The following is a 27265-nucleotide window of genomic DNA, read 5'->3' as shown; positions in this document are numbered from 1 at the left end:
GCTCCCCGTTCCCCTCCCCCCACAATACTGGAGTCGGGGTCAGGCTCATGATTCCCTCCCTCTCTTCCTCTCCCCAGGATCAGTACCACTTTTGCTACGATGTGGCCCTGGAGTACTTGGAGGGGCTGGAGTCAAGATAGCAGGGCCCTGGCCTGGGGCACCCACTGCACACTCAGGGCCAGACCCACCATCCTGGACTGGCGAGGAAGATCAGTGCCTCCTGCTCTGCCCAAACACACTCCCATGGGGCAGGCACTGGAGTGGATGCTGGGCTATCTCGCTGCCCCTTCCAGTGGGCAGGGCCTTTCGTTTTGTCCCATGGGCAGGTCGTGGGCCAAGGAGGAGCTTAGCAAGTCTGCAGCCCAGCCCCACCTCCATAGGGTCCGGCAGGCCTGTGCTGAGAGGCCTGGTGCTGCCTGGCAGAGTGACAAGGGCTCAGGATGGCTGGCTCTGGGGGACTCAGGCCAAGCCCCTTGGCACCATCCTGGCTTTTGGCAGGGATGAGTGAGGCCCTGCAGAGAGCATCCCAGGCCAAGGTTCCCACTCAGCCTGCCCCCTCTGCATGTGGGTAGAGGGTGTACTGGGGCTTAGCATCTAGTATTCCATCTGGCCCAGCCCCTGAGGGTCCTGGGGAAGCAGGACTCTGTTCTGAATAGCCAGTGGGGCACACTGTCCTCCCCAGGGGAACTGCAGCGCCCTCCTCCCCACTGCCCCCTGCAGCCCCTGGGATATTTTGCTCACTATCCCTCCCCACTTCTGCTTCCCTGATATGTGCTCTGAGCTTCCCTGAACCAGGATCTGCCTATTCCTGCTGTGCCCCATGGGGGGCTCCTTCCCTGCCTGACCCACTGTTGCAGAATGAAGTCGCCTCGCTCCTCTCTTCCTTTAATCTTCAGGCCTCACTGGTCTGTCCTGCTCAGCTTGGGCCAGTGACAATCTGCAAGGCTGAACAACAGCCCCTGGGGTTGAGGCCGCTGTAGCTCCTGGTCAGGCTGCCCATTGTGGAGAGGGGCAGTGTTAGAACAGGGCTGGTCATACCCTCTGGAGTTCAGAGGAAGAGGTAGGACCAGTGCTTTTTTGTTTCTTTTGTTATTTTTGGATGGGTGGGTGGGAAGGTCTCTTTAAAATGGGGCAGGCCACATCCCCATTCTGTGCCTCAATTTCCCCATCTGTAAACTGTAGATATGACTACTGACCTACCTCGCAGGGGGCTGTGGGGAGGCATAAGCTGATGTTTGTAAAGCGCTTTGTAAATAAACATGCTCTCTGAATGCCACAGAGCAGCCCTGTGTGTGTCTCACCAGCCTGATGGGGCCTGCTCGCCTGCCCCCAGCCTCCAGTGCAGTGGGAGGGCCCTGGAGAAGCCTGGGTTCTGATCTGGTCCTGGTTTTTCCATTCGTAAAATGGTGGGAGTGTGGACCAGGACATCACTCAGGGTCCTTCCACTTTCAGAGTTGGTTCCAAGGGACCCTGGCCATTGCTGTCCCCACCCAGGCCTCTGAAGCAGTTCCTCAGGTAGAGTATATCATCTCGAGACCCCTGAGGGCCACAGAGCTGCCTCTCACTCCACTGGGGGCCCTGAATCAGGTTCAGCTCTTTCTGGGGCAGCATGGGAGGTTCAGGCTTTGGTGTCAGGCAGATGGGCCCAGCAGCTGCGAGACCCTGGGCGACTTAGTGCCCTTTCGGGGGCCTACTTTATCATCTGTAAAGTGGGGACAGTCCTGTTTGGATCAGATGAGGTAATGATTAAGTGCCTTATGCAGTGTCAGGTGTGTTGAAAGGGCTTACTTTACAAACATGGCAGAGACGGGGGCAGAGGAGACACAGCCCTGCTGGGGATGACCGTCCCATTGCCCCAGCCCAGCCCATTCCCAGCCCCAGCCTCCTCATGGGGTAGAGAGGGAGGAGGAGCAGGCTGGCTGGTAGGGACCCTGGTCACTCCTGGCTCTGTCACAGACTTGCTGCCTGACTTTGGACAAGACAGTTCCTGTTTCTGGGCCTCAGTTTCTTCATATGAAGGCTGACTCTATGATGTACTCATTCTATTTGCACACCAGCTGACCCTCTGTGCCTCAGTTTCTCCATTGGTCAGAGGATACAACCCATTCTAATGACCTCACAATTCAGCATACTTTAATCTGAGTTAAAAATTAATTGGCCAGTTAGGATCGCACTTGGACAGGGCACAGACTGACCCCCTCATCCTCATTCTGAGCTGACCTCTGAGCCTTACGCGATGGATCACAAATGTGTGTCACGGGTACTGGTCAAGCGATAGAATATGACTTGCTTTGCCCAATAGCATGGGCAGAAGTGACGGCATGTGAGTTCTGGATCCCAGGTCTCATGAGGCCTTGTAGTTTTTGCTTTTGCTCTTCTGGAACTCTGCTATACAAGGGAACCTGTCTCACCTACCGGATGATTTGAGGGCACACACAGGAGAACCAGCGCGTGCCATAAACAGTCAGCATCAACTCCCAGGCTATGAGTGAGGCTGTCTTGGACCTTCCAGTCTAGCTGACGTGTCAGGTAAGTGTAGCCATATGGCTAAGCTTAGAAGACACTGCCCAACCAACCCCTAGAACTGGGAGAGATGATAAATGGTTTTTTTTTTGAAGACAGTCTGTTGAAATCACTTGTTACATACACAGTTAGCTTTTGCTAACTGATACACACGTGTGTGGAGCAGTCTGGATGCGGCTCGGCCCTTTGCTCTGTTCGGTGCTGGCTCCTCAAGGGCGGGGAGTATTTCTGTGCCATCTTGTGTCCATTGCCCAGTAAGGGGCTTGTCATGGAGCTAGTGCCCTGGAAATGTTGGCACGAGGGAGGGAAGGAAGGAGAGGTTGGACTTGCCTGCCTGACTGACCAGGGGCCTTGTGTGGCCTCTCAGAGAAGCTGGGGAGGTGGGCTCTGTATTAGGAGGAGCACCAGCTCCAGAACCCATAGTCCCGCCCCCAGCTCCACAACCGACAGTTGGGTGACCTTGCACAATCCCCTAACAACCCTGCAATAAACATAACAGGACCTACCTGCAGGATTGGTTGTGAGGTCTAGGGACAAAATATTGAAAAGGAACCAGCATAGTCCCTGGTAACATAACTGGCCCTCAATAAAGGGCATCTCATGCCGTAATACTGAAGCCCCTGGATAATGAAAATGGTGGCGGTCACCTTTCATCTAGTGCCTATTCCTGTGTTATGTGTCCTACACCCTTTAGCTCTTCCTTACTCCATACAGCAGCTCTTTAAAGCGGGGATTCCTACCCCTCAATTTTAGAGACAAGACATGGAGGCTCAGGGAAGTGAGTTTACTCACCCAAGGTCACCTGGCCAATATATGGCAGAGCAGGGACTTGAACCCATGTTTAGGCTGACTCCAACACCTGACCTTTAACTGCTCTGCTCTGTGGCCTCCCTGGGGTCAAAAGCCTGAGGATCCCCTTGGTGTAACACCAGATGGGGAATTTGTGGCCTAAGCACTGCTTTTCAAATGCTGTGAAACGTGTCAGAGGTGGCGGCCTCTCAGACAAGGTGGCCTGGAGCACAGGAAGATGAATGGTCCAGCTGGGTTCTGTCCAGGGCCTCTGGCTGAGCAGGTGTGGGTAGAAACCTCCAGCCACCCAGGCCCCAGCAAATAAGATTTCTACAAGTGCAGCTAGGCCAGCTGCCTGTTACTGCCAGAAGCTAAGTTGTTTCTTTATACCATAATAAATCTGGCCGTAGGAGTCAGTGAAAGCAATGATTACTTCACACAACCTCTCTCAGCCCCTGATTGGGATGCATTATATATCCCAGGCACCCAGGAGATGGAGCCGTGACATTGATGGATGCCAACGCCACTTGCAAGGCCCTCACTGGGAGTGCGGCCTGGCTACTCTCTCTCCCTGGGCTCCATGGACCTCCCCCTCGTGACCTCTGATGGACAGGAGCTTAATGAGTTTTGGCCTCAACACCCCCATGGCTAAGGGCAGTGCAGAAATAATGGAGTCATTGCATAGGCAGGATCAACAGGTTCAAGTCAGGCAACGAATGGCCAGCTGGTAGAGGATGAGGGCTTTGGACATGGGGATGTGAGAAAGCAAAGCTTTATTCGGCACTGAAATGCACATTGCTCAGTGCTCTCTGTAGACTGTCATGTGTCAGTCTCCAGTTCCACCTGTGAGGTGGGTACTGTGATCATCGCCATTTTACAGACGAGGACACTGAGGCTTAGAGAGCTTAAGCAACTTGCCCCAGGTCAGAGAGCCAACAAGGTCACACAAACAAAAGCAACCAATGTGATCCTTTGAGAAAACAGGCCAGACCCCATCATTCCCCTGCTCAAAGCCTCCAGGGCCTCCTGCTGCTGTGTGCATGAGCACTGTGCTCCTGACCATGACCTCTGAGGCCCACCTGTCCTGGCTCCACCCTCTCTGTCCACGTCCCTCCTGAACGCTCCTGCGCACTCCAGGCTCTTCTTCCCCCATCATTCTGAGCTCTTTGCATGGACACCCTTCTCCAGTCCTGCATACCTGGCTCCTGCCTGGTGTCCAGTTCCCAGATCAGATGTCCCCTTCCTGAGATGCCCTCCCTGAATGCCCTGAGTGGCCCTCCAGCACCCACTGTCCCTGTCTCTTTCAGGGCCCGTCCTGTGTCTGTGCCTCACTGCTTTCTCACAGTGGGTGATGAGCTTGTTCATTCACTGGATATTTGTTCCCACCAGACTGTGAGCAGTGAGAGGCCAGGGCCATGTAGATCTTGTCCTCCTGGTGTCCCTTGCACTGGGCATGGTGCCTGGCACATGACAGGAACTCAATGAGTGTTTGTTGAATGAATGAAAGTTGCGAGCTGGGACTGGAGCTCAGGTCTGTCTGGCTCCAAAGCCTATACTCTTAATAAGCACATAATTTTTAGTCCTTGGATGACCACATGGCTTGATGTCATGAGGCTGGGTTCCAATGCTGGCTCAGCTACCACCATGCTGTGTGGCATTGAGCAAACATCTGGGGCTCAGTCTCCTGATTTGTCCATGAGGAGGCAGAACTAGGTGCTTTCTAGGAGCTCATTCTAAGTAGGACAGCATCGGGTTCAACATCCCTCAGACAATGAGGCTGACATTGCTCAGTGGGGCCCAGGCCATTGGCCTAAGCATCAGGCTGGTGGCTTTACACTGACTTTAGTCTGATGGGCTTGTACCCCCACCCTGGCTGGTCCTGGTGATTACAATAGTGACTTCTGCGCATTGTCCCTAATACAGACATTGTTCCTAATCTCCCCAGCATCCTGAGAGGTGGGTATCACCAAGCCCGTTTGGCAGGCAAGAAAGCTGAAGCTCAGAGAAATGAGGGCAGAGCTCTCAATGTCACAGCTAGAAAAGATTCAGTCTCTGGACTAGAACTTGGGATTGACTCCAAAGCCGGTGCTCTTGCAAACTCAGCAACAACAGCCAGTGTATGCCACACCAGCTGCTTGAGGCTGCTCTCAACCCTCAGCCAGGCTGCTCTCCCAACCCTGCTCTAGCTGGGCTCATCTCCACTGTGCCTCACCATCAACAGCCTCTCCAGGCCCAGGGCCGGCTTGAAACAGTGCCTGATCATCCTAGTCTGCTGCATTCTCACCGTGAGGGTGGCCTGAGTCAGCGCGAGCGCAGGAGCTGAGAACGCCTTTCAAGAAAAAGGAAACGCGTCTAAGCTCACCTCCTACTCTCTCCCTGGGATGGGAAGAGGGACCCTGACCAGAAATGTCATTTTCTGTTCATTTCAAAGTGAATAATGTGGCTGTTTTGGGCTGTGTTTATTCTCTTAATGCGTCCCTGTTTGAAGAGCAATGGGCTCAACATCCCTCAGAGACAGTGGGGCTGGCATTGCTCATTAGTGCCCAGGCCACTGGCCTAAGCATCTGCTTTCTGAGCCTGATGAAATCTTGGGTGTAGTCTGAGCTTTGGTCTGATGGGCCTCTGTACCTACTTTGGCAGGTCCTTGCATTATATCTAATGTGGACATTGTCCCTAATCTTCCCAGAAATCCTGAGAGACAGATGTTACCAAAACCATTTGATATATGAGGGAATAGGCTCAGAGAGATGGGGTGAATTGCTGAAGGCTACACAGCTAGAAAAGAGCCAAGACAGAATTAGAAGCCATGTCACTTGACTCCAAACCATTGCTCTTATAATCATTGGAGAAATACTGGAAGATCTAAACCTGAACCACATTAACTGCTGGAAGTTTCTCTTGTCTGTGAACCAGTCTGCCCTCTCAACACTCACTCAAGCTAGGCTCAGCCACAGCCACAAACAGGCTTAGCTGAGGCCCACAGTCAAACAGGGCTCAGGGCTGGGCATCTAGTAGGCCTGCAGCAAAAGCCAGTGACTGGACAATTGAATGTCTTGAATCTGCAGAGAGTGGAGGTGGCCTGAGTCAGCAGGAGCTGAGAAAGCCTTTTGAAGAAAAATGAAATGTATCTCAACCCACTCCCTACTTACTCCCAGAAGTGGGAAGAGGGAACCTGTCCAGGAATTTTATTTTCTATTCATTTGAAAGTGGAACAATGTGGCTTTCTTGAGCTGTGTTTATTCTGTGACTGCATTCTCTCTTTGAAGAGGGCTGGGATTGCTCCCCAGGGCTCCAGCCCATGCATGCTCCTTTCCCTACAAAAGGCATAGCAACTCTTCCCCTTCTAGCCTCTTCCCCAATCAACCCTTTGCTCCCTTCCATGTCTGCCTCTCTCCCCCATGACCGTTCTTAATTTATTGTCTCTGAGCTCCAAATACATCCTTCGTTGCCCTGCTTTGTAATACTGGAGCTGGACCCTGTGAACAGTTCTCTTGTGCCAGCTGGAGCAATGTTAGGCTTTGTCAGGAGAGGGCGCTAGAGGGACACTGTAAGGTGATAGCAGCGGGAAGGCACTTCCCTTCCAGGTTCTGGTCCTCCTTCCATCTTTTTGTTTCCTCAGCACAGGAGCCAAGGCCCAGTGCTATCACCTCAGTGGCCTGTGTGGACCAGCTCCAAACGTCTTTTCTGTATAACAGAAAAGAACCGTCAGGCTTCACTCTCTCCACCTGGACATCGATTCTATAGACCAGCCCTACTCACACTTGACACCAGCCTGAACCCGTGTGGGATCAGGTTCCCACAAAGATGGCCATGTCCACAGACTGAGCCAGCTTACTTTCCCTGGCAGGTTTCTTAGCCACTGGAGGCTGCATGTTCTCATGGTCATCACTCCCTCGTAGAGGAGGTCTGTGTCAGGGGGAGGACCTTCTTCTGAGGCCCTAGTTCCTTCATTATTCACTTTCCCTCAGCCTAGAAACAGTAGCTACTTTTTTGCCCTTGCTGCTTCTGGGTCTCATAAAGTGTTCTTTTACCCTTTTTAGTAATTAACTATCCTTTGTTAGATAATAATTCTTTATATTAAAATTTCCATGTTCAGATTATGGGTGTGAGCTCTGTCTCCTGACTGGATCCTAATTGATAAGGAATTGAGAGCAGGAATGGTCCCAGGTGACAGACCCGCAAAGATGAGATTTTGATAGGTTTCATTGTGCCTTTGAGCTTGAGCACAATGCTGAGTTCCTTGCCAGTGGGAATGGGATGCTTGTAATCTACAGCATAATGGCACCATAATGTTACTATCACCTGTAATGGATTTTGGTACAATGCCAACTGGAGCAAGTGTCTTGAGAACTCAGGTGACTCCTGCACCTGACCATGATTACACCAGTAATGATGCCCGCAAGGACTATGGTGTGGGATGAATCTTGCATGCACTGGAGCACTTACTAGAAAAAAAAAAAAGACAAGTCAAGGTTATTTAATTCTCAGCTCAAATCATAGTTTGAGAACCACAGAGCTTCCATGTCATCCATAAAAGAATCTCATATTTCATGTAGCCACAGGGCTGATATTGCTCAAAACCAAACATAAAATTTAATTGTGTGGGTGGCAGAATTTAAATGTCAGTTAAATTTATAGCATCACAAGTTTTTCATGTGAAAGTTTGGGTATAAATCAGGGAAGAATGTGATCTTGAAACTTGGAATAGGGACATCTGGTTGGACTCAGATGAAATGGAGAATCCTGATTCCCTGAGGCCCTCTGAGCCTCCCTTGCCAATGGAAATATCTTCCCCTCTTGTATCTGAGGAGGTTAGTTTTCCTTTGTTTGAAAACGTGGAGATAACCTCGTATGGGGCAGATGCCTTGAGACAGCATGACCATTATCCTCAGGAGATGCCACAAGCACCCTTTGTTACCACTAGATCCTTAACTAGGGTCAAATCTCAGCATGCTCCAAGGGGACAGGTACTCACTGTGATGCAGAAGGAGGCAACGCAACAGAAGAAAGGCAAGATTTTGCTAATGGCAAGATTTTACATAATTCAGGGAATATATATGGGAGCTGATTCTAAGGGTGGAAGGTAATAATTCTGAATTCATGGATGTGGATTTGGTATTTAATGTGTTAAGTTGTGCAGCTGAAGTTGGATCTAACAGTTTACTCAGTTGGTTGACTGAAACTTGGATTTGAAGGTGGCTTACATTTAATGAAATTGAAATGCCAGAGGTTCCATGGCATAATGTGGAAGAGGGAATCCAAAGGCTTAAGGAGATAGGACGTTGGAGTGAATATATCATGTGTGACCTGCACAACCACCCCTGCAAACTATGTTCCATGAAAATTCTCAGAAGACACCTTCTTAACTAAGGCACTGAGAAATATGTTATTGAGAGGAGAACCTTCATCCTTAAGAAACTCTGTGGACATTCACCTTCATAGTCCAGTTATTACCATAGATTATGCTATCATTCCTGTGAACTTCTTGATTTCATGGGGATGATAGCATCCTGGAGCTGCAGAGGCTAAGTGGGATTGCTTAATAGCTAAAGACAATATGGGTGATGTACCATAAAGGGCAGCATGGATGTGCCTGTAATTAGAATGCCTTGGCCCATAGGGATCTTTGGTGGTGACTGATTGGCCACTTTGTTCCTAGAAAGGAAATAGACAGATAGCCTACTAAAGCATTGCTTGATCTGTATAACAGAAAAACAAATGAACAAACACAACTCTAGCACTGGTGCCCAAAACCTGACTTGAATGACTATGTTGGAGTTACGGCTTCTCATCCGGTTTCTAGACCTAAAGCAATTCACAGATCAGAGCGTCTTGATTTAGGAGGATGCCAGACCCTTTGAAGAAGATTCTTGCAGTAGTGCTATAAGTATATACCATAAATCTTCCTCCATGCCTGCCTTATTCTAAGTGAAGTAACTCAGGAATGGAAAACCAAATATTGTATGTTCTCACTTATAAGTGGGAGCTAAGTTATGAGGATACAAAGGCGTAAGAATGATATAATGGACTTTGGGGACTCAGTGGGTAAGGTTTGGGGGGTGCGGGGGATAAAAGACTACATATTGGGTGTGTGTACACTACTTGGGTGATGGGTGCACTAAAATCTCAGAAATCACCACTAAGGAACTTATCCATGTAACCAAAAACTACTTGTGCCCCCAAAACATTTGAAATAAAAAGAATTAAAAAAAAACTTTCTCCAAGCCTTCTCCAAGGGGACCTGTGGCCACTTACTAGAATGACTGCATTTGGGGAAAGAAAGTACCCAGTCCTTTGGGGGATTACTAGACATTGACTCTGAATTTATGATAATTCCTGGGGGTGCAAAATGCCACTGTGGTCCACCACTGAAAGTCTTGACTTAGATCATCAGGTGATAGATATTTAGCCCAAATGTGTTCAGTTGGTCATTCCCCCAGTTTCTGAATGTATAAGTGAAATTGGCATACTCTCACTGGAAGAGACCCCATTTTGGGTCTTTGTCTTATGGAATGAGATCCATCATGGAAGAAAGGGCCTAAATAGAAGTTTCTGGAACTTCCTCTCTTTGCCATGATAGCAAACTGGAAGCACTTCCATATCCCCAGGGAAATTTCAGAGATTCATGAAGCCTTGAAATATGCAGGGGTGGTGATTCCTATCCCATCCCCATTTAACTTGCCTATTCGACCTATGCAGAGGTTGGAAGGGTTTTGGAGAATGACTATATTATTGTATATTTCATTAGGTGGTAACTCCAATTGCAGCTGCTGCCCCAGATAGAGCATCTTTACTGGAGCAACTCAGTATACCACTTTGGTATGTAGCTGTTGACCCATCTACTGCATTTTTCTCTGTACCAATTAGTGAGGGCTGTCAAAAACAGTTTGCTTTTACCTGGAAGGGCCAACAGTACACATTCACAGTCTTGCCTCAGAACCAAGTCAATTTCTCTTGCTTTCTCCTATTTTATAGTCTACAGATAATATGATCATTTTGACATTCTACAAAGCATTGCACTGGTGTACTACATTGATGATGAGCTGATTATGCCTGATGAACAGGCAGTAGCAAGTACAACATATGTGAATGTCAGGGTGGGAAATAAATCCCACAAAATTTCAGAGGTCTGCCGTCTCGGTAGTTTCTGAGGTTCAGTGGTCTGGAACATGTTGATATGTCTCTCCAAGGTGAAAGTCAAGTTGCTGCACATTACCTACTGCTAAAAAAGAGGCACAGCACTTGGTAGGCATTTTGGATTTTAGAGGCAACGTGTCACATTTGCGTGTGTAACTTTGACTCATGAGCAAAAATCTCCATAAGGCTTCCAGTCTTGAGTCAAGGAGGTTCTGCAGCAAATTGAGGCTTCAGAAAAAGTTTTTCTACCACTTGGATGATCCAGTAGATCCAGTGATTCTCAAATTGTCCATAGCAGGTAGGGATGCTGTATGGAATCACAGCTAAGCCCCTAAAGGGGAATCACAATGCAGACTTTTAGGATTCTAAAGTAAATCTATTCCTGTTTATTCAGACACCACTTTTTTCCTCCTCAGAAACAGCTTCTAGCTTGCTATTGGACTGTGGTAGAGACTGGGTGCCTAATTGGGACATCAAGTGACCATGCAGCCTAAGATTCCTAATTGAGATTCTGTTGACGCAACTAGTTATAAGGTTAGCTTTGTGTGGCAGCAATCTATCATCAAATGAGAATGATATTAAAGAGACCTCACTTGGGCAAGTCTGGAAGGTATGAGTAAGTTGTATGAATTAGTAGTTCAAACTCCTTTATCATCAACTCCTGCCTCATTGCCTTGTCCCCCTCAAATCATGCCTATGGCTTCTTGGGGAGCTCCTTATGACCAGTTGCTGAACAATGAAAACTCAAGCCTGGTTTACAGATGGTGCTGTCCGATATACCAACCAAAACAGAAGACTGAGGTATCACAGCCCCATTAGGGTGACCTTGAAATACAGTGGTGAGGGAAAATCTTTTAAGCAGTATATTTGGTTGTCCATTCTGGAATAAGAGATGGCCAGAAGTATGGCTCTACACTGATTCATGAGCGTTGTTAATGGTATGGTTTGGTTGGTTGGTCAGAGACTTGGAAGAAACAGGATTGGAAGATTGATGAGGGGGAATTCTGCAGAAGAGTCATGTGGATGGGCTTCTCAGAATGGGCATAGACTGTGATTTGTGTCCCATGTGAATGTTTGCTAAAGGGCATCCACTGCAGAGGAGGCTTTCAATAAGTAGGTGAGCAATATGACATGCTTTGTGATGATCAGTTAACCTCTTTATTCCTCTGTCCCTATGCTTGTCCAATGGGTCCATGAGTAAAGTGGCTGTAGTGGCAGGGATGGAAGATATGCCTGGGCTTAAAAAGATGAACATCCCTTTCCTGAGGACTTCTTTGGATACTGCCACTGCTGGGTGCTCAATCTTCTGACGGAAGAGACCAACATGAGCCCATAATATGGCACCATTCCCTGGATAGACTGGTCATCTACCAGGTTTCATCTTGATTTCATTGTATGTCTCCCATCATGTAGGGGGCATAGATTCTTCCTTATTGAAATAGAATCATTATCTGGAGATATATTTTATGTCCCTGCCTGTGATTCTTTTGTCCCTGCCACCATCTATGTACTCATAGAATGTCTCACCCACCATCATGGTATAGTACACAGAATTGCCTCTTCCCAAGGAACTCATTTCACAACAAAGGAAATGCAAAAGTGGGCTGATTCCCATGGAATTAACTGGTCTTACCACATCACTCATCACCTAGAAGTGAACGGTCTAATTAAAAGATGGAATGGCTTACTGAAGGCTCAGCTATGGCACCACTTGGGAGACATTCCCTGAAAGGATGCAATATATGCTTTGAATCAGACACCATTGTATAGTGCTACCTTCCTCGTTGTTAGAATACCTGGGTCCGTTAATCAGGGGTGGAAGTGGGAGTGGTTCTATGTCAGTCAATTTTCAATCAAGATACAGAAAACATATGAGATTAACTAAGGGGGAATAAAAGAGAACTCTAAAGAGTACCACTAAAGTGAAGGAGAATGTACAAGGCCCAAAACTTAGAAGGAAGAGAGGATCCTCTCCACAGCTGGGATTCAGACCCTTCAGGAGGGTGTACTTGCAGCCTATTGGATGGCAGAAAATTTCACTGGATTGTCAGCCCAGAGATGGTCTTATGGTGGGCCAAGGTTAGTGGGCATGCCTGCTGAGATGCTGATGAAATTCAGAAGCTGCCTGTGAGGGTTTCTGTTGAACTTGCTGGGAAGCCAGCTGGAGCACTGGCTGCCAAGAGTTTCTCAGAGTATTTGGGGTGGGAGGATAGTAAGCCATTTTTGGGAAGGTGAGTGGAAGTGAGCTGGGGCTTCTATAGATCCTGCCTTTGAGAAGCCAGATATGGGAGGGCTGCTGCTATCACCAGCGGTGTGCTCTACTGAGTGTCCTGCACACCACCGAATGCAAGAGGAAGCCAAGTACTCTGGAATCAGAGTGTCCAACATCCTGCCAGTGCCATCTATTGACAAAATCAACACCATGCCAGCTTGCAAGAGAAAATGTTCTAGTTTCACAAGCAGGCCATGAGGGGTGGATTTGGAACTCAGAAGCAATAAATTACAACTGGTACAGGCTCCTCTCATTATTCTTAATCACCCACTTGGAGAATGTTTGCTTCTTGTCTTTGCAAATTTGAGCTCTGCTGGCTTGGATATCTTTGTTCCTAAGGCAAGGATGGGGGGAATCCTAGAGGACACAACATTGGTTCCAATGAATGGAAGGATGAGACTGCCTCTAGCCATTTGGGGTTCTTACGTCACCTATCAAACAGGCCGATAAAAGGGTTACTCTTTTGGATGGAATGATTGATCCTGGTTTCCAAGGAAAAATTGGATTGCTTCTACACAATGGGGACAGGAGGGCTATGTCTGGAACTCAGGGGATTCTGCGGGGGTGCCTCTCAGTACTTCCATGCCCAGCTGTAAATGTTAATGGAGAACTTCATCAATCCAGAAAAGGCAGGATAATTGAGGGCTCATATCATTCAAGAATGACGTTTTGACTTACTCTTCCTGGTAAAAAAAACCCCAACTAGCTGAGGTTCTGGTTGAGGGTAGGGGAGATTCGGAATGGGTAGTGGAAGGAAATCATAGATATAAACTATGGCCTTGTGGTCAGTTACAGAAATGAGGACTAGAGTAGCTTTGCATATTTTCTCATTTATTGTTACGTGTATACATTTATGATTATGTTGTTTCCTTCCCCTTCTTCCCGTTGGTATTATTCTTTTTCTTTTTTTTTGAGACAGAGTCTCGCTCTGTCGCCCAGGCTGGAGTGCAATGGTGCGATCTCGGCTCACTGCAACCTCTGCCTCCCAGGTTCAAGCGATTCTCCTGCCTCAGCCTCCCAAGTAGCTGGGACTACAGGCATGTGCCACCACGCCGGGCTAATTTTTTGTATTTTTAGTAGAGATAGGGTTTCACTGTGTTAGCCAGGATGGTCTCGATCTCCTGACCTCGTGATCCACCCGCCTTGGCCTCCCAAAGTGCTGGGATTACAGGCGTGAGCCACTGTGCCTGGCCTATTTTTCTTTCCAACTATTATTTCAGGTTCAGGGGATACATGTGCAGGTTTGTTACATGGGTAAATTATATGTCGCAGGGATTTGGTGTACAGATTATTTTGTCACCCAGGTAATAAGCATGGTACCCAATAGGTAGTTTTTTGATCCTTACCCTCCTCCCAGCCTCCACCCTCAAGCAGGCCTGGGTGTCTGTTGTTCCCTTCTTTGTGTCCATGTGTTCTCCCCATTGTTATTTATATACCAGTTATTGGAGGTTAACTTTACCATATGGCCTTTAGGAAACAGAATATTCAGTGTGACTGTGCTGATTTTGAGGAGTAGTTCATATAGCCAGCAAGGGGTGAATGATGTTGGAACTATGTATCTCCTTATTTTGAGGCAAGAGTGGGAACTTCCTTATGTGTACAAGGGATAACTGCATCTCCTTAGGTGGAAACACAGAGTTGCCTTGTTGTGAATGGAAGTTTAAAGGTGTGTAGTAGATATATATGGAAGCTGATTAGTCAAAGGCAAGGACTGTGATGGTTCCACCAATTGTTTCTCAAGTCCACCCTTCTGTGTCCTGCTTTGTGTTACTGGAGCTGGACCCTATAAACATTTGTTTGCAGGCTGGTGCAATGTTAATCTCTGTCAATAGAGGGCAGTGGAGGGGTATTGAAAGGCTATAGAGACGGATGACATTTCTTTGTTTTTTTTTTTGTTTGTTTGTTTTGTTTTTTGAGATGGAGTCTCTCTCTGTTGCCCAGGCTGGAGTGCAGTGGCGTGATCTTGGCTCACTGTAATCTCTGCCTCTCAGGTTCAAGCAATTCTCCTGTCTCAGCCTCCCCAGTAGCTGGGACCACAGGCGCACACCACCATGCCCAGCTAATTTTTGTATTTTTAGTAGAGACGGGGTTTCACCATATTGGTCAGGCTGGTCTTGAGCTCCTGACCTCAGGTGATCCACCTGCCTTGGCCTCCCAAAGTGCTGAGATTACAGGCGTGAGCCACCGCGCCCAGCCTCATGAACAGTTCTTTAGATTACATTTTCCATGTTCAGGTTACTGGTGTGGTCTCTGTCTTCTGAATGGTCTCTATTCACATACTCTCCACCCTGGCATCTGGCCTCCTTGCTGCCTCCATCTCAATCAGATTTGAGATGAAGATATGGCCTCCCCCTTGTTCTTCTCTTGGCCTGTCTCTTCACCTCTGCCTCTTTCAGATCCGTCTTGGCAAGTCCCAGTTTCTGTGCGAACATGGGGAAGATGAGGATGTGGCATCTTCCCAGCATGCCTTGCAGAAAGGCCAAAGCCTGGAGCTGGGAATCAGGATGCCTGGGTTCTAGGCCCAGCTCAGCTTCTAACCTATGTCCTTTACAGGCGGGGAAAGTGAGGAGAAGTTGTGTCAGATGCCTACTTCCATCCAAGCTGCTCTAATGACCTGCAAAGGCTTTCTCCCCACCTCAATTTCCATGATGTTCTGTGATCCTTATGACAACCCTTCTTCTTATGGGTTGGCTGGATAGATCTTATCATTATTATTCCACTTACATTATCATTCCAATTATATTATTGTTATTCTGATTAATACAGTGCTGCTTAACTGGGGGCAATTTTGCTTCCCAGGGACCATTTGGTTATCACAATGTGGTTATGCTACTGAATCTGTGGATAGAGGCCAGCGATGCTGCTAAATATCCTACAATACATGGGACAGCCCCCCCGACCCCCCCAACAAGAAATTATCTGGCCTGCAATGTCAGTAGTGCTGAGGATGAGAAGTCCTGAATTAATAGGTATAGAAAGAGAGGTCTCACAAGGGGAGGTGGCTTGCCCAGGGTCACACAGAAAGTGAGCAGCAGAGCTTGGATAAGAGCCTAGGCACTGAAACCCCCAGCCCTGGTCTTTTCAACCCTTCCCCATTCTTCTCCCAGGTCCAAGGGTAGGAAGGCAATGGAAAGCCAGTGAAACCTTCCCCAAGGAATTCTGTGCCTGCAGGTGGCTGACATTCTCCTCTCGCCTCCCTGCCTTACCAACCCCCAGCCACTTGCCAATGCAGCCATCTGCTTTGTCAACTCCTGTTCTGAGCTGCTGGGAAGCTGCTGAGAAAACTGCACTCAGTGAGTACTGAAAACATCGCCAAGGGGTGATTGCCAACGTCAGTGGGCTCCAGCATCGCCCATCGTTTCTGCCAGCTCCCTGTCATCTGCTCCGACCTCCCTTCCCTTCAAGGACTATTCAGATCCTCCACCTTTCTTAAGTTCTCCCCTAGTCCCACCATCAACTCTTTCACTCCCAATAGTGACCTGATTTCCTCAAATACTCCCTTCTCTCCTGAACCTGTTCTCAGCCTGCTTGGGAAGAGGACTCTTAACCATCTTAGGACAGACTCTCTCCTCTGGTTGAGGGCCAATCCGTTTCCACCTTCCGGACTGATTCCTTTCTGCCTTTGTGGGACATTGTCCCTATTGAGTTCTCTCTCTCTGTCCCCACTTCCCCCGGCATTTGTCAGCACCCCTGACTTCCCTGCATGAAGCCTGCTCAATCTCCCCCATATTTAATTTTAAAATAAATTCCTTTCTTGAAATCTTCTGGCCCCTTGAGCCACTTTCATTTCTTCCCCTCCCATCCACATACTGTTCGTACTGCCCAGATGAGCCACTCACCCTGCTTGCTCCAGCTGCAAACCTCCTACTCACCTTCAAACCCAGCTCAGATGTCAGCTTTCCTAAGCTGCTGTAACAGATGTGGTTGGTGTCCCCCTCCCCTTGGCACTCTGAGTTCTGCAGCTACAGACAGTTCTGAGCATGCTGACAGCTTCCCGCCTCAAATGCCTGTATCTCTTTCTCTCTTTCTCTGGCACCTGGAGAACTTGCTTGTCTGTGTGGCAGGTGTCAGCTAGGAGTACAGGGGACAGGAGGAGTTAATGCCTCGAGAGGTGGTGAACAGTGCCCACTGCCCCTTGAGTCATGAGAGTGGACTCTGAGGCGTCTTCCATGCAGGCCTCAGAGGCTCCCCAGTGGGACTGAGCCCCGAAGCTGCCGTCGCTGTAACCCACTGCTTAGTTCACGCTTCACTGACTTTTCTCTTTTCCCCACTTAGTCGCTCCATTTCCACACTTTATCTGAGAGGGATCCCCTCTCAGATAAACTATCAGCACTGGGGCCCTTGACTCAGGGCAAGCTGTTGAAATTACCATTTCCTGGGGTTGCTCACATTGGAAGCAGCAGGTGGTTCATCCATGTGCTTCAAAAAGAGCACCCTTTGGGGCAGCCACCCTGAGACACACCCCTGTCCCCCTAACCCTGGAGGGAGTTAACTGCTCCCTCTCCTGTTCCCTGATGCCTGTTATTGTTTCTTGACACAGAGTTGCTGTCTCTTGTTCCAGACTGTGAGTCCCTGAGATAAAAGCAAGCTCTTCCCCACCTCTGTGTCCCCTTAACCTGGCACGTCACCCTGGCACATCAGTGGCCAAGAAATGTTTACTGAATGAGTGAGAAAAGGAATGGATGAAGGGGATAGGAGTCTCCAGGGCCACCCACGGTGGGTGACCAGCCCTGCGGAGAGAACTGTCTCCACATGGATGTGGTCCTGTCAAACCTGCCTTCTCCTCTCCATCAAGGGGGCCTAACCCTGCCCACCCACGCCTAGCCCAGAGTCCCTTCTCTTCAAGGACTATTCAGATCCTCCGCCTTTCTTAAGCTCTCCCCTAGTCCCACCATCAACTCCTTCACTCCCCCGTCCTACCTGCTATGACGCAGTTTGCCTGGTCCAGGCCAGGAAAAGTCCCCAGACAGGGGAGTGGGCTTCTCGGCAGGAGATTCTGGCTCTGGCTAAATAAAGGTTCATAGGAACCGAGTGAAATGCTGTTATAATGCGACATAATTCAGTGCTGCGTTCCAGCAGATACCGCTTTGGAGGGATGGATTTGTCCCAGCTGGACTCTGGGGTGCTTTCTGAAGCACATGAAAGAACCACCTGAAGCTTCCGATGTGAGCAGCCCCAGGAAATGGTAATTTTGACAAATCAATGTATTCAAGCCAAACGCATGGACCCAGTTTCCAGCAGGAGGAATTAAAATCCTGGCTGAGGAAGTGAAGCAGCTGCTGCAGAGCCAAGCGGCCGTACAGGCCACATCCAGCCCTGAAGCCCCTGGGGAACAGGATGCTCCGAGCACAGATTGCCGGGGAGTCAAACTCAGCGCCCTGGTCCCATAAAAGACCATTTTACAGATGAGAAAACAGGCCTGTGGCAAACTGAGGCAAAGGAGCACTTGCCCAAGGTCACACACACTCAGCCAGTGGCAGACCTGGGGCCCTGAGCTGAATCCAGACAGCTCTGGCCCCACCCTCTCCCAAGGCTCTGAAGAGCAGGCAGGTGAGACTCGTGCTGAAATAAAAACTAAAACAACTGACATCGTGACCGACTCACAGGTTGGGCCTGCCCTTTTGTTACAGACACTGACCTGGGAATGAGAGACTCTGGGATCTGATGCTGGTTCTGCCCCTACCTTCTTGTGTGACCTGAGTTTCCCCATTCAAGGGGCATAATGCTCCACTTCCCAGGATGATGTGAGGATCACGTGAGGTCCAGGAGAAACTCATTGGCACACTCTGTGAAAGTAAACCTGGGAACAGTGTTATCGTCACCCACACACCTGCAGTGACGGGATGCTGAGGACAGGAATGGTCCCTCAGCTTAGCTGCTAGAAGTGAAGGAGAAACCAACGTGTCTTTTTCCAGGCACAAAGCTCTGAGCCAGGGGAGGGGCCTCAGGGTGGGTTGTAAGTCTGGAGGCCTTGGGCATCCTTCCTCCCATAATGTAGGGGTGTCTCTGAAGCCATATTCCCCTTGCTGTCCCCACAGGTGACATGGAATCTCAGCTCTTAAACATCCTGGCTACAAAGATTTGGCAGTGCTGGGCTGGGGGCAAATATCTGGGGAAGGGAAAGAGAGAAAGAAGAGGTTTACAGAGGAATGGGGAGGAAGAAGAGGAGAGTGAGAAGAAAAGGAGGAGGTGGGAGAGGATGAGGAGGAAGAGAAAGACAAAGAGAAGGAGACAGCGGAACATTTGGAGGAGGACTGTTTCCATTCTATGGTACAAAATGCAAGCAGAAATTGTGGGCTCTAGAATCGGAAAAATCTAAAATCAAAGGCTGGCTCCACCACTCAGTATTTGGGGGACTTTGGGCTAATCATTCAACTGTTCTAAACTTCAGTTTTCACATCTGTAAAATGGGGATAAGAATGGTGCCCATTTCTTAGAGATAATCTTGGCAAAGCATTCAGTGCTATACCTGGCCAGGAGCAAGTCCTCAATATGCAGTAGCTAGAGTGGCAGCAGAAGTGGGAAAAGGAGCTGTAAATCTACAAATGTGTGTGTTCTGGGAGAGTCTGGAAAACCCATCCCACTGGAAGATAAGAGGGCTTGTTCATGCGGAGGAGCAGATGGATTTGTCCAAGTTGAGGGAAGTCTGAAGAGGCACAGAAGCCCAAATCACACATGCAAAGGAATGCAGTTAACAAATTTTACTGTGAGGACAACAGTTTATGTATTAATGGTGGCTAAATTGATAAATATATAAGAAGCTGAGGCCCGGCGCAGTGGCTCACACCTGTAATCCCAGCACTTTGGGAGGCCGAGGTGGGTGGATCACCTGAGATCAGGAGTTCAAGACCAGCCTGGCCAACATGGTGAAACCCCATCTCTACTAAAAATACAAAAATTAGCCAGGTGTGGTGGTGGGCACCTGTAATTCCAGCTACTCAGGAGGCTAAGGTAGGAGAATCACTTGAACCTAGGAAGCAGAGGTTGCAGTGAGCCGAGATCACACCATTGGACTCCAGCCTGGGGGATACAGCGAGACTCCGTCTCAAAAAAAAAAAAAAAAAAAAAAAAAGCTGAAGGCCAATTTCATGTCAATAGATCACTCAGGAAGAAATGTACATGGAGAACCCATGAGCAAATAACTGTCATGTCTCCTGTTATGGAGACAGAGAGGGCGCTCCACAGTGAGGGAGCACTGACTGTGTGGCAGCCACACTGGGGCACTCACTGGGGTCGACAGCAAATGAGGTGCAGCAGTGGAAACAACATGCCCTCAGTCCCACAATGGGTGAGTAGTGGAGCCTGGACTCCAACCCAGCTCTGCCTGCAGCCAAAGCTCTGAGTTGGCTAACACCATGTCTGAAGGCTGGATATTCCCAGGCCTGTAAGGCCCAGCAAGACTGGGGAACAGAGCAGCCCTAGACGGATGGGTATAGACACCTGGGGTGCGGGCCCCTTCCCTTTAGTCATGATGGGCCAGACAAGAAGTTTGGCTAGAGACCATGTCTGCAAGCCCAGGTTGGCTGTGCTGAGCTGCAGGCTTTCCATCTCCCTGGAACTGTGAAATCCTTGCAGGCTTTCCCCTCAGCCCCCTCCAAGATAGTCACCCCCACCCCTGCACTTGGAGACTGGAGCTTTCTCTTCTTAGCAGATGCTACCTGGGTGGTTGTGACTACAGGGCTGTGGGTGGAGATGAGACAACTCAGGATGTACACATTTTTGAATTGGGATAAAATACCAGCTAAATATTTGTTCTAGATTTTTCCTCCTGAGGAATTGAATTATGAGATGCCAGTTGTTTTAATATGAGCTATGCATTATCACACACAGAGTCTATTACATGCATAGTCAGCCGCACACATGCATACAGAAGTAACTACACACACAGATACACACACACACACACACACACACACACACACACACACAAAGAGGAGGTCCTGGAGACTATTTTCCTAAGGGACCATTTTCAGGGCTCACTTCAAGAACATCGAATGGTTCTTAGGAAGCAGAGATAGTCTCCAAACTCAAGAAAATATTTTTCCTAGGACCTGTGAATGCTACACATGATAATTGTCCTAATCTTGTTCCTCTAGGTCCTCTCTCTACTCTCCAGCCCTACCTTGCCCTGAGGATTATTACTTCCTTAGCCCTTGGAGTACTCAGCTTCCTGGGGTCTCCCCGAGCCACCCTCCTTCATCTAGCTTCCAGAAGGTGAAGACAGAATAGAAACTTTAAGGTCAGAGCTCATCTGTGGAAATGGGTTAATTCAGTTTTAGCACCATGGACAGCCCCCTACCCCTGCCCCCAATTTCTTCCCTCCCAGTAATGGAGGAGGCTGAGGTTCCATTTTGATAAGTTTGGGAAGGAGAAACTGGGAGCTTCCTGCTAATAGCATTAGGATATGGGGACACCCAGGTTACTGAGAGGTCTGCATCCAGACAGGGCTTTGTCTACTCCAGCCACAGGCTCATAGGTTCTTTGAATTCTCCAATCTAATCTTTCAAAGCCATGCATATTTTGCCCTCTGTGATATATCCATGATTGTTTTAATATAAAATATAAAATAATGGGCATTTTCCACACAGAGGGAGGATGTCCTATACCCATCTTATGGCTTCATGTATCTCTGGGCACACTGCCAAAATTCTTCTGGGGTGTGTGGTGTGAGGTACACTGCCCACAGAGTGAAGGCCAAGATCCTTAACTTGGAATTCAACGTTTTATGTTCTGGCTCCTAACTTTTTCCGATCATCATCCACCACTTCCTCGTTTTCCTCCTCTATTTTCATCCCTGCCCACCCTCACATGTCACACAAGATTTACTCTCCCCTCCCAAACTCCCTACACATAACAACAGGGTCGCTTTGAGCCCCTGACCCACCTCCAGTTCTCTTTAGACTGAACCCTCTCCCCATGGGAGAAAGTGGGTCTTTCCACCCCACCTTCTCTGCTCCTGCCTGTGAATACAGACACACAGGTCCTCATCCTCTGAATAATCTGAGGTTCAGCCCATGCCACCCAATAGGGCAGAGGAGTGGCTCTGCTGTTGTTAAGGAATAAACATTAGCTGAACACCATGGATTTGTTTCTTTTCTTTTTTTGAGATAGAGTCTCACCCTGTCACCCAAGCTGTGGTACAATAGTGCAATCTCGGCTCACTGCAACCTCTGCCTCCCAGGTTCAAATGATTCTCCTGCCTCAGCCTCCTGAGTAGCTGGGATTACAGGCATCTGCCACCATGTCTAGCTAATTTTTGTATTTTTAGTACAGATGTGGTTTCACCATGTTGGCCAGGCTGGTCTCGAACCCCTGACCTCATAATCTGCCCGCCTTGGCCTCCCAAAGTGCTGGGATTACAGGCATGAGCCACCTTGCCCGACCCATTTCTTTTCTTTTTCCTTTCTCTCTCTTTCTTTTTCTTTTTTCTTTCTCTCTCTCTCCTTCCTTCCTTTTTTTCTCTCTCTCCTTTCTTTCTCTCTCTCTTTCTTTCTCTTTCTTTTTATCTCTCTCTCCCCTTCCTTCCTTCCTCTCTCTCTCTTTCTCCTTCCTTCCTTCCTTCTCTCTCTTTCTTTCTTTCTTTCCTTTTTTGACAGGGTCTCCCTCTGTCTTCCAGGCTGGAGTGCAGTGGCATGATCTCGGCTCACTGCAACTTTTGCCTCCTAGGTTCAAGTGATTCGCCTGCCTTAGCCTCCAGAGTAGCTGGGACTACAGGTGCGCACCACCATGTCTGGCTAATTTTTGTATTTTTAATAGAGACAGGGTTTTGCCATGTTGGCCAGGCTGGTCTCAAACTCCTGACCTCAAGTGATCCGCCCGCCTCGGCCTCCCAAAGTGCTGGGACTACAGGCGTGAGCCACCTTGCCCAGCCTTGTTTCTCTTTTTGATTCTTGTCTTGTAACATGGGCTCCTCATCATTGCTCTTCCTCCTTCATCCCTGCCGCAGACACCAATGAACTAAGGAGTTTCAAATCTTGCCCAGGTCAGCTACAGCTGGAGAGTAAAGAAAGGGTTGAGGCTTTGGGGGATTTTCCTCACCCTGTAGTCTAATTGTGGCTCAGTGAACCTTCAACAGAGATAGAGGCTGTGTGCGAACTGAGGCCTCTGCCTCAAAGCCTCCATGTGAAATCTCTTCCTGTGAGATTTCCTGCTGCTCTAGCATCGGGCCGGGGCCTCTAGGAGGCTGTTGGGGTGGACAGAAGGAATTGCAGCTGTCCCTGTCAGCATCATGAATGGCCCTGATCCTGGGAGGTTAGAGCAGGAAGGTGCCACTCCCACACTGGTCAACAGCTCCATGGACACCTGCTGTATGCCAGGCCTGTCCTGGGCTTGGGGGCCACATGGATGGGTTGGATATCGCCCTTTCCCTCGGGGAGTTCACAGTCTATGGGCTGGTGGATGAATCACAAATTTAGCCCAGAGAGTGGGCACAAATCAGCCCAGGTCCCACAGCCAGACAGCAGACAGGGTTGGGACAGAGCCCAGGGTTCCTGACACTCGGGCTGCACGACCAGGACTTACTGTGCAGGTGCCAGGCCAGCAAGAGGGGTCGGGAGATGTTTTCCAGGGCAAGACCCTGATTTGTGATAAGTGTACACGGAGACAGAATCAGAAGGAAAGGGACTGGACCCACAGAAGTGCTTGCACCTGCTGGATGCTCCCTGTCTCCAACCCTTATCCAATTCTGTACTTGAAAAATGGCACCGCATCAGTTAGGACCTGCAAACACCAACAAACGGGCTTAGGCAAATTTGGCAGGTCAGCGGTGCAGCCGACCGAGAACTCCAGAGCGAGTGCTACCCAGTTGCCCTTTGATCCTGGGTTCAGGTTTGGGCTCCATCTCTCTGGCATTCTCTCCTCTCTCCTCGACTGTTGCCGTCCTTGCTGGCCCGTCACACCCTCACTCTGCAGCGACCAGAAGAAAAGAGCCAGTCGCTTCCGGGACCTCCCTCTGAAGAGAGGGACAGCTCCTCTTTCCCAGAAACCCCAGCAAACATCTCCTCGCCTTTCAGTGGTCTGAACTGGGTCATGTGCCATTTCCTGAACCAATCACTGTATCCAGCAAGATAGGCTAGACCCACGGCTTAGGCCAATCAGAATCCGGCCCTGGAGCTGAGGGTGGGTCGTTCAGGGCGCGTGTTGAGAGGACAGGGTAGTTCCCTGAGGGAGGGTCTGTGGACTTGATGGGAAGTGGTGACATGGAGGCTGGGGAGGCAAACAAAGCCCTGAGATAGTCGCCATCGCCATTGCCTGAGATTATGAATGTGATCCGATCAATCGGAACTCCTCCCGCTGCTCCAGCCCTTTCTTCATGTCCTGCCTTATGGCCAAGCCCTCTGCTTAGTGGAATGGAGTCCCCCTCACCCATACTGGCTCATGACTCCATTCATTTGCCCTTGCTGTGCCCTCCATCCGGGATTCTCAGCCCCTAACCTTTATCCTCCTTATCTTTTAGATCCCAGGTCAGGCTTCACCTTTGGCAACTTTGAAATGAATAATCTCTGCCGGGGATTCCCACAGCACCTCGCTCCCACCATCATTTCCAACACCATTATGGTCAGCTTTCCTTACTGCATCCCCGCCCCTACTTTCCACCTGCTATCCGCACAGAGCTTGCCAGTTCCTTGAAGGTTTGGCTCTGGGTAGGACTTAATTAATTTCTGTGTTCTCAGACTCTGGGTACTGCCTGGTTTAAAGAAAGAACTCAATAAATATTTGTTGAATTAATGAAAATAAGTTTGTGTTGAAGACATGACTTCTTTGAAGTTGTTTGCATTTTAACAAATGGCAAAGCCTCAAGCCATAGAAATGGAGCTCCAGTGGTAGAATTTCAAGCACCAATAAGTTGGATACAGAAGCTCCCTTTAATGCTTGGGGGAGGAGATGGCTGTCTTGGAAAGTGGAATTTTCTATTCATGCCTTTTCAGTGCAAAAAACAATCACGTTGTCTTCTGAAAACAAATGTGTTTCCCTTTGGCTGTCTGGTGGGAGGAAACTTCTCTAGTCTTGTCAGCTTTCCTGCCCTGGTTCTGGTTGACAGAATGTTCCTCCTAACATCCCTGTGAGTTGTGTGGGTGATGCCCTGGTTGATCTTCTCAGCTCTCTGACCCCCCAGCCCCCAAGCCTTGCCTGCCAGTCTATCTCTGCCTAGATGAGGAGACCCCAATGTTAGTTGGGAGTTTGAAGAAGCCTTGTTCTGCAGCTCAGGCATTTCCACATCAAGCCCATTGTCTTGACTGCTTCTCTCCAGCTGACCTGAGGCACATCCTGACCATTTGTGCCCTCCTTGGTCCTCCAGTCAAGCCCACCTCATGCCCCAGCTCTACACACTATGCATGCTCTCTGCCCTCAAGCTCATCCCCTCCGGTCTAACCCAGAACGCCCGTCAGCAGCACAAAGCTGTCTGGGTCCCTCCCAGCTGGAAACCCTTCCCAGGCTCCCAGTGCCCTCAGCTCACAGCCCATGCAGAGGCACAGACATCAGCCAGATGCAAATCATAAAGCACGTGTCCCTACTTTTGCACCTGCCCTTCTCCCTGTCTAGATGCCCTCCCCTCTCTGTTGATCTGGTGAGCTGTTACTCATGCCTCAAATCCAGCTGCAATATCCCCTTCTTAGTGAAGCCCTCCCTGCTTGGCCTATTTCTGTCTTGGCACATGTCCCCTGGTCTGTCTCCTCCACTAAACTGTCAGCATACGTAGGTCAGAAGCCAGAGTGATTTTTCTGTCTCCAGCATCAGACAGCAGAAGAGGTGTCAATGTGTGTTTGTAGAGGGTTAAATGAAGGATCGAACTTGCTACTGTTGCAATAACAGCAACAATTATATCTTTTATTTTGGAGCATATGCTGCACACCAGGCACTGTGCTAGGCAGTTTGCCTGCATTTGTCTGCTGTGGCTTCACAAGCCTTTCTGAGTTTGGTATGATTATTAGGTGCGTTTTACAGATGAGACACAGTGTGCTCAGAGAGGTTAAGGGGCAGTCCAAGGTCACATCATGAAGGAGTGAAAGGGCTAGGACTTGAAATCAGGGATGTCTGGCTCCACTTTCTTCATTTACTGGGGACCTACTATGTTCCAGGTGCTGTTCTGTGGTCTGGGGATACAGAATAGGCCAAGTCCCTGCCTTTGTGGAGCTCACATTCTAGTGTATGGTGTAGGTAGGGGACAAACAACAAATGAATATATGACAAATGCCAGGGGCTGATCAGTGCTATATAGTGGGACCATATTAGTTTGCTAGGTCTGCCATAACAACACTACAGACTAAGTGGCTTAAACAACAGAAATGCATTTTCTCATAGTTCTGGAGGCTGGAAGTTCAAGATCAAGGTGCTTGCGGGGTTAGTTTCTTTGGAGTCTCTCTCCTTGGCTAGCCACCTTTGTGCGGTGTCCTCAAGTGGTCTTTCCTTTGTGTCTACTTTGATATCTGTGTGTCCTAATCTCTTAGGTCCTCATTTTTGACTTAATCACTTTCTAGAGGCCCTATCTCTAAATACAGTCACATTCTGAGGTGCTAGAGGTTATGACTTCAACACGAGTATTTTGAAGGGACAAAAGCAATTTAGGGAGTCAAAGAGTGATAGACAGGGGTTGGTGACACTTTAGGGGACATCTGAGCAGGGATGGGAATGAACTGAAGGTCAAACCCTGCTTACAGCTGAGGGATGCATACTCCTGGGCAGGAGAAACAGCCTGTGCAAAGGCCCTGGGGAATAGCAGAAGGTCACTGTGGGCAGAGCTTTGTGCTGGGGAAAGGAGAGGGGATGAGGTCGGGGGGAGTGGGAGTTGAGGGGGCAGATGCATGCACGTTCCCAGAACATCCTTACAGAACTCAATGGCTCAAATGGACTGACTCTTCCTACCCCTAGGAGTATGTAGTTCAACACCTGTGTTGTGCAGAAGGGGAAATTGAGGGCCAGAATGGGAAAAGACCTGTCCAGAGTCACACAGTGTGTTGGTGTTGGACGTTCTGCCCAAAGACTCTGCCTTTAGCAGCCTTGTCTCGGGGCAGATGGGGACGGAGCGACAGCTGGTGCAGGCAAAGCTCTGCTGAGAGGACAGATTTGAGAATTGGGATTATTGTTATTGTTATTGTTACCCCTGTGCAGAAGTGACAGTGGATCCCACCAAGAGCCAAGGGGAGAAGAGAAGCCCAAGTGTGAGGGGCTCAGGGCAGCTGCTCCCTGAGTGGGGAGAGTGATTTCTACCCAGGCATTGTCCTCCTGCCTTCTCCTGATGTGCTTCCTTAATGCCAGCTTATTAAGCAGTTTCCACCCCAACAAACATGGGTGCAGCCTCGGCCACTGTGAACCCTCTGCCAGGCTGGGGGAAGTCCCAGGTCCTGTCACCACAATTACCATTGAACAGGCATTAAGAGAAGGTGCCAGGAATGGTGCAGCCCCTCACTAGCACCATCTTGTCCATCCTCACCTCACGGAACAGGAAGGCATAAAGCCCATTTTAAAGATGAGGTGACTGGCCGGGTGTGGTGGCTCACGCCTGTAAGCCCAGCACTTTGGGAGGCCGAGGCGGGCAGATCACTT

The 27265-nt window shown here is 49.1% G+C and overlaps 1 protein-coding gene and 1 long non-coding RNA gene across 12 annotated transcripts in view; one reads left to right on the top strand and one right to left on the bottom strand.

The window, feature by feature from the left end:
• PTPRU (protein tyrosine phosphatase receptor type U) overlaps nucleotides 1-1276 on the top strand; it is a 95621-nt gene extending 94345 nt beyond the window's left edge. For all 11 annotated transcript variants that reach the window (XM_054439300.2, XM_054439291.2, XM_063657836.1 and 8 more), the window contains one exon: nucleotides 78-1276. In XM_054439300.2, coding sequence (XP_054295275.1) covers nucleotides 78-140 — 63 coding nt within the window. In that variant the 3' untranslated portion in view covers nucleotides 141-1276. The remainder of the gene's footprint in view (nucleotides 1-77) is intronic.
• Nucleotides 1277-4068: 2792 nt separating this feature from the next.
• On the bottom strand, nucleotides 4069-23671 carry LOC129007899 (uncharacterized). The gene is made up of 3 exons (XR_008492416.1): nucleotides 23243-23671; nucleotides 7615-7757; nucleotides 4069-5641 (listed from the first exon to the last, which is right to left on the bottom strand). It is a non-coding gene; the product is annotated as an uncharacterized LOC129007899 (long non-coding RNA).
• Between the last annotated feature and the right edge of the window lie 3594 nt (nucleotides 23672-27265).

The sequence above is a fragment of the Pongo pygmaeus genome, chromosome 1, assembly GCF_028885625.2.
Source record: "Pongo pygmaeus isolate AG05252 chromosome 1, NHGRI_mPonPyg2-v2.0_pri, whole genome shotgun sequence".
Classification (NCBI taxonomy): domain Eukaryota; kingdom Metazoa; phylum Chordata; class Mammalia; order Primates; family Hominidae; genus Pongo; species Pongo pygmaeus.
Note: the sequence above shows the minus strand (reverse complement) of the source record. Positions and strands in the feature narration are given on the sequence as shown.